This window comes from Alosa alosa, chromosome 7 (genome assembly GCF_017589495.1).
Source record: "Alosa alosa isolate M-15738 ecotype Scorff River chromosome 7, AALO_Geno_1.1, whole genome shotgun sequence".
In the NCBI taxonomy this organism is placed as follows: domain Eukaryota; kingdom Metazoa; phylum Chordata; class Actinopteri; order Clupeiformes; family Clupeidae; genus Alosa; species Alosa alosa.
In genome coordinates this window covers 35,138,706-35,146,582 of record NC_063195.1, presented here as the reverse complement: position 1 = coordinate 35,146,582, position 7,877 = coordinate 35,138,706, and the positions used below count along the sequence as shown (strand labels likewise).

Genomic DNA, 7,877 nt, shown 5'->3' with positions numbered 1-7,877 from the left:
ACGAGTACACAGAGGGATCCGTTAATGTAACATTTTGGCATTAATAAGGATTCTAAAATTAAAATGATCATTGTTTTATGTTAAAATCGCTATTTTGCGAACGTTACCAGCACATCATTAGAATACTTGTTTGCAAGGAAATCCTGCATTTTACATATTCCCATTATATGTCAGATGCCACGCGAATTGACAGCATAGGCTAGCACATCCGACATTTAACTCATGTCCAGCAGCAGGGAAATGTGCTACTAAGTAGTTAATATACAGTATGACTGAATTCAGGCAGGTATTAACATCATTGTGTGGATTTCATTGTCTTTTTCTTTCAATGTCTTTCAATTTCTTTTTCTTTCTCAAAACTTTTCTCCAAACATGTAGACTATTTTGTTTTAAACTAAATCATCACTACACATCTCTTGAGGATTATCTGCAAAAAAAATCATCACTACACATCTCTTGAGGATTATCTGCAAAAAAAACATAAAGGTCACAGGCCAGGTCTATGAGCAAGCAGATTGCACTTGCTGAGGACTTCTTTCCGTAGGCAAACAGCATATTGAACAAACAGTAGAGTGCAAAGGTTTCAAATTTACATAGATGAGGTCGGCCAAAATGTTGATTCCACTTCTGTCTCCACTTCAACTGTACTTACTAGCACTAAAGTTTCCAGATATACTCTTATATGCTGGAGGATTTTATAGAGAAGTTTGTTCATATATGATTTGTGACCTATGGAAAGTAAAGAATAGTTATGAAATATATATAACATGGCTTTTCAGGAATTACACCATTAATAACATTTCACTCAAATATGTCCTCAAAATTAAAAACAAAAAGAAGAATTTTGAACCTGTCTTTATCCAATATTAGGATTTCTGTACTTGATATTTATGGTTATGGATTTGGCAGATAATAACAATAACAATAGCATGGTAAGACTACATTATGGAGAATATCAACAACAATGTCAAATTAATTAACAGCCTAATGAAAATAAACAATACTAGGCCTATACAAACCATAACACATAAGAAGTAATTAATGAACTAAGTCCATGTTGAACAGATATGTCTTTAGACCCCTCTTAAAAGACCCAAAACTACCACAGGAAAGAAGAGCACTGGGCAACTCATTATATATGCCACCAGAAGCGTATCATAGACATAAACAGGGTGATAACACACATAAAGCTACTACCAGTCCAATACCATTCTATCACTTATAGATAGATAGATAGATACTTTATTGATCCCCAGGGGAAATTCAAGGTCTCAGTAGCATACAGACAACACACACGCATTCACTAACAGCAGAAAAAGTAATTAAAAGTATATAATATTAAAACACAACTAAGCAATAAGGACAGTAGAAGATAAAGAAGATACTAAATATACTAAAATACAAATTATACTAACTAACACTTAATCTAAATACATTCTAAAAACAGTATCCACATAGGGGTGATTAATCAAACAAGAGGCGCTTGCAATGACTGAGGCAGGGACTGAGTCACGGTGATAGTGCAATAGTGATAGTGGTCCTAGTGATCCTAGTGCAAATGAGTAAGTCCAACAGTGCAACAGTGCAAGAATAAGTCTATATATCTATATATATATACATATATATATATATATAACTATTTTAAGAAAATGTATAAGTTCGGCTGTGGCGTGGAGGGAGGTTTTATGCATGTGTGCTAATGTGCTAATATAGCACGCAAACAGTGAGGCAGAAAGACGGTGGTAAAAGTGGCTAGTGGACAGACAGTATCCAAACATGGAGGGGGTGAAGAGGCAGACAGACTATGCAGAGAAGTCTATCTCTCCTCTACCCTTAAGTGAAGCATTGACAAGTTCAATGGACCTGGGGACAAATGACTTCTGTCTGTTGTACAAGGCAGTGAGCGAAGTCTCCAGCTGATCAGGCTCTTCTGCTTAACAATAGTGCTGTGGAGTGGGTGACACTCATTGTCAAAGATGTTGATCAGTTTGTTCAGGGTCCTTTTGTCAGATATTGAAGTGATGCACTCCAGTTCAGCTCCCACTACAGAGCCAGGTTTTCTTACCAGCCTGTCAATTCGCCCCGCATCCTTCTTCTTTGTGCTTCCTCCCCAGCATACCACTGCATAGAAGAGGACGCTGGCAACAACAGACTGGTAGAACATCCTGAGGAGCTTGCTGCACACATTGAAGGACCGCAGCCTCCTCAGGAAGTACAGCCTGCTCTGCCCTTTCTTGTAGAGTGCATCAGTGTTGGGTGACCAGTCTATTTATTGTCCAGGTGAAGACCCAGATACTTGTAGGTGCTTACCACCTCCACATTGACCCCATCAATGGGGACTGTTAGCAGAGTGGGCTTAGACCTGCAGAAATCCACCACCATCTCCTTTTTCTTTGAAGTGTTGAGTTGAAGATGATTGAGTTTGCACCATTGCACAAAGTCCTCCACCAGGCTCCTGTACTCCTCCTCCTGCCCGTTCCTGATACACCCCACAATTGCAGTATCGTCAGAAAACTTCTGCATGTGGCATGACTCGGTGTTGTAGCAGAAGTCAGATGTGTACAGGGTGAACAGGACTGGAGAGAGCACAGTTCCCTGTGGCGCTCCGGTGCTGCTGATCACAGTGTCAGAGAGACAGTTCTTCAGTCTGACGAACTGTGGTCGCTCGGTCAGGTAATCTGTAATCCAGGTTATCAGGTGAGCGTCCACACCCATTTGCAAGAGCTTGTCTCCCAGTCTAAGGGGTTGGATGGTGTTAAAAGCACTTGAGAAATCAAAGAACATGATTCTCACAGAACTTTTCCCCTTGTCTAGGTAAGAATGTGTCCTGTGTAGAAGATAAGTGATGGCATCGTCCACGCCCACTTTCTCCTGGTATGCAAACTGTAACGGGTCTAGTGCATGGCGTACCTGGGGTCTGAGCATACCTAAGACCAGTCGCTCCATTGTTTTCATCACATGTGATGTAAGAGCGACAGGTCTGTAGTCATTAAGCTCACTAGGGTGTGGCTTCTTAGGGACAGGGGTGAGACATGATGTCTTCCACAGTGTTGGAACTTGTCCAAGGCGTAGGCTCAAATTGAAGATGTGCTTCAGTGGCTCCCCCAGTTCAGCAGCACAGGCCTTGAGTAGCCTTGCGCAGTTTTTTTAGTTGGGCTCTCACTTGATCTGTTGTGATGATGGGGGGTGTAAGGGGAGGGGAGGGAGAGAGGTGCATCTGGGATCTGTGTGTCTGATGGCTGTTGACTGAGGTCGTTGTCACCTCATTGTTCGTGATTGTCATGAGGGGTGCAATATCCAGTGATGGTGGGGGTATGATAGCCTGTGGTGATGGAGGTGAGTGTTGCACTGGTATTGAGGGGGTATGGGGGTGGGGGCTGGAGGATGACCACCTCCTTGATGTCCCTATCAAGGCTGCCAGAGTCGTGGATGCCTCAACAGGCACAGGCAAGGAGGCATCAGGCGGGGACAGGGCTTGAGAGACTGGGAGGTGGGGGTAGGGCAGGCACGCAAAAAAGAGCCGTGTCTGAGTCAGCTGGGGGTAGTGGACAGACCACCGCCATTGGAGCTGGAGCAGGTCAGTCAAACCTGTTGTAGAAGTGGTTCAACTGGTTCACCCTGTCCAGGTCCCCCTCCACAGAGCTGCTGTTCTTCTTCAGGCCAGTGATAATTGTATAACTTTAGGGTGGAATACCTTTCCAAAAACCACTATGAGACTTATTGACTATGTACATTTTTTACATTGAGACTATGGCTCAAGGACTATGTGTGTAATGCTGTTCATTCAGAGAGCTACACCCATCTGCAGGAGTGGCCGTAGCGTTAGGTCAGCCCTTAAACAGTCTTACTTTGCCACACACTGAAGCAGCATCTGTGACCGGCCACACACACATACAGGTGAGTAGACGTTAAAATATCTGGGGTGATTTACTCTAACAATGATCTTGTTGTAAGCAAGGCTAACTCGAGACAGCTTGCAAAGCTGGACAGAGACATTGAGAGGCTAGATAGGCTAAGCAACCAAGACACTTTATGAACTGTGGGAATAAAACAATTGTGCAGTCATTATGACTGTGTTGAAATGGGTAAAAACGATCATACTTTGCCTTATGTGCAACTATCATGAAAATCATTTTAAATGGAAATGTAGACATAGGCCTACTGTATTTAGGAAGTCAAACACCAGTAGGACTGTGTCTTTTTAAACAAAGTTATTGTACATGCAACTTTCAAATAGGACAAAATGTACATCACAGCAGTTCTAGCATATTGGGGTTTTCTTTGCCATAATTGGAAAATTAGAAAATAATAAGTACAGTAGGTAAATACTTAAAATGGCTTGTATATGTTTGAAAATAGTAACTGGCTGACGCAATGGAAACTAAGCCTTTCACAGTTGCCTTTATCTCAAAGCCACTCTTTATATAATGTCCTCCTGACAGCTGGGCAAATGATTAACTAACTTCTCTTGCTAATTAGCCAAAGTAGCATGGAGACGTAGTCATAACTGTCTAAATGAGTTGAGCAGTGTTGTGATAGTGTTGATAGTGTTGTTACTGTGTTGGTTGAGTGTGGACATGAAGCACCCTGTCCTGCTCTCCCACATTCCTATGTGTTTCTATGTGAACCTTGGACTCATATATCTCCCTATGCTACATAGAACACAGGGCTCATATATCTCCCTATGCTACATAGAACACATAACTCATATATCTCCCTATGCTACATAGAACACATAACTCATATATCTCCCTATGCTACATAGAACACAGGCTCACGTCAGAACGTGCCATGTGGTTACAGGATGCACTCAGAGAGATAGATAAGTATAAGTATAGTATAGTATATATACTCTTTTGATCTTGTGAGGGAAATTTGGTCTCTTCATTTATCCTAATCCATGAATTAGTGAAACACACTCAGCACACTCAGTGAAACACACTCAACACACAGTGAGGTGAAGCACACACTGATCCCGATGCAGTGAGCTGCCTGCTACAGCGGTGCTCGGGGAGCAGTGAGGGATTAGGTGCCATGCTCAAGGGCATTTCAGCCGTGGACTACTGGTCGGGGATCGAACCGACAACCCTCCGGTTACAAGCCCGAATAGCCAGTAGGCCACGGCTGCCCCACAAGAAGATAGACAGAACTAAAGTTCTTAAATACACTCCTGGACCAAGTACAGAAAGAGTCATAGTAAGTGCCTTCTCCTAAATGTGTTCAATGTGTGAATGTGAGTGTGTATGACTTCATTATAGTTTTGGAATAACAACTAACCTCACACCTTTATTTTTCATTTATAGCTGTCAGATTATGGAAAAGGGTCCACTTCCTCCTCCGTATCCGGGACCACCCACAAATCCTGACTATGGGGCTGTATATCCCCCATATCCTGCCCAGCCAGGTGAGCTGCTTCTCAAGGTCTCAAGCAATTATGGCCAGTGTGTCTCCATGAAGCCTCATTATGTTGTGGGATAGCCTGTATAGGCTTCCTATGTGTTATAAACATAATTTGTTGGTAGGTGGGACTATCCTCCATGAGCTTGCATACTGAGGATCTCATTACCTCTCTGCTACAGGTCCAGCCCAACCTCCACCAGCTCAATATGTAATGAACCAGCCAGCACAAGTGGGTGAGTCTCAAGAGTGTCATTATCCTGTTCAACCAGTTCCTAACAACCATGTAAATCTTACAGGTACAGTCAGGGATTTTACGCGATTTCAAGCCCATTCATTTTTTGTCACATTCAGTTAGCTGCCCATTCTGTGAGTATACACTGTAAAAAAAGAAAAAAGTAGGCAGCCCATGCTCTGAAAACTGTGATAATTCAGATGGGGTCCAGCATTTAAATAAAACTGACCAGGAGGCACTGTCCCACCATCCATCACTCCATTCATGTGTGACAAGTGTGAAAAGCTCTAGGAAAGTTCAACTTTAAATGCAAACAGAACTTTTTGAACTTGTACAACTCTTTTATACTAACTCTGTATATTTATGCTTTCTCTTTTGTACTAACTCTGTTAGTATGCATGTGTGTTTTGTGTATTTGTATGAGCAGTGACAGTGGTGGTAGCAGCACCAAATTTGACTGATGTCCCTGGTCAGATGCAGTGTCCTCATTGTAAGTCCGACATTGTGACTGAAACCAGACACACTACTGGCCTTTTGACCTGGCTCATATGTGGTGGCCTCTTCCTGTTCTTGTAAGTGCTCACTTGGGCTTTTTGGAAATCCATTTGAAATTGCAAGTTGGAATAAATATTTTGCTGTATATGCAGTATATAATTGAATATTTCTCTTGTAGTTTCTGGCCATGTGCTTTCATTCCATTCTGTGTGGACTCCTGTAAGGATGTGGAGCACATTTGCCCACAATGCCACCAGAAAGTGTACCACTACAAACGCTTGTGAAAGCCCTGCTTCCCCAACAGATCATTGCAAATGAATCAAACAAGGTTGGAAACAAAACATTCTAATCCACGGAAAATGGAGGACACACATCTAATTCTCTCTGTCCATCTGATATTCTTCAACATCTTCAACAGTGACAATTCTAGAAAAAACTGATGAGGTGGCCGGGTTGTTGTCGGGCTGTTGTTGTTTTTATGATGTATTTACTGTATATCCACTGTTTGGTGAACCTTTATGTTGTATTTATGTGTATTTATGAATGTGTTCTCTCTGCTGGCTGCATAACAAATTTGAAGACTCAAAGAGGGGTGGCACATAAATTTAATATGCGAAAAGTAAAACAATACATATTAAACTCTTAGATTCAATACTATATAAATGAATTATGCATTATTGACAACAAACTGTTTATTTTATATAAAGAAGAATTGAAAATAAACAATTTGACATGTGAACCAGCAAATAACTTGGATTTTTGTAAACGTGAAGCACATAACTTGGTAGATGCAATGCAACAAGAAAGAAAGTAGCCAGTAGTATAGCCAACTAGAAAGTTGTCCACCCTACAGGCTAGATGTGCAATGCATGAATAGAAAACTTTACAATGGAAGAAATTGTAATTAAAATTTTGTTGTACCTGTGACAATGACAATAAAGACCTATTCTAAATGTACACGTCAACATGTGCCCATTAATATAGCCTAAATCATCTGGCCAACATCAAATCATATAAAATGCTTGTTTTGGCTAAGAAAGCAAATTTTCTTGAAGATGTTTCGTGCTGACAAGCCCATTATCTGATCCCTGCTAAGGTGGCTGAATGGATTTTTGGGGTGGCCTGTGCCACCCTGTGCTCTGTGCATCTGGCTCTGGCCCTGTAATTCTTGACTGAATGGGGGTTCTCAACTGTTGTAGAAAGAAATGGCTGATCTTTAATGCAATATCTGCATTGCCCATTATCCAATATTCCAAAGACACATTCTGTTTACTAATCTGATGTCATTTTACAGTAAAAGGTTAACTGAAAAAAACATCTGAGAACCCTTTTACAATTATGTAAGTACATAATGTAATCTGAAAACTGCTGTCCTGATTAAAAAGAAACAATGCAACTGATCTCTGCTGGTATTCTATCTATAATGGAGTGGAATGGAAATTTCTAAGTGACCCCAAACGTTTGACCGGTAGTGTAGCCTATTCTATATCTGCATCTGTATCAATTATGGGGTGCTGTATATTTTTGCATTCAACATAAAAAAACAATGAAAAGTGAAGTGCATGGTTGAAAAAATATTGTTTCTTGTCTATGACAGGAATTTAAAGCTGTGATAAATCTGGTGTGATTACCTATCAAAGGCCAGGGTTGCCTTAACCTGCAGTGCTTCATATAGACCAGAAGAGGGTGTGCACAGCCACGATACTCAACATTGCCAAACTGTCTTCTGAAAGAGCACAAGTTGCTGTAA

General features: G+C 41.2%; 1 protein-coding gene across 1 annotated transcript; it reads left to right on the top strand.

Annotated features, from left to right (window-relative positions):
* Positions 1–3,667: 3,667 nt before the first annotated feature.
* Positions 3,668–7,527, top strand: LOC125298441 (LITAF domain-containing protein-like). The gene is made up of 5 exons (XM_048249179.1): positions 3,668–3,897; positions 5,304–5,404; positions 5,580–5,633; positions 6,060–6,204; positions 6,306–7,527. The coding sequence occupies exons 2-5, from the start codon at positions 5,314–5,316 to the stop codon at positions 6,409–6,411; spliced, it is 396 nt and encodes a 131-aa protein (XP_048105136.1). The 5' UTR covers positions 3,668–3,897; positions 5,304–5,313; the 3' UTR covers positions 6,412–7,527.
* Positions 7,528–7,877: the final 350 nt, after the last annotated feature.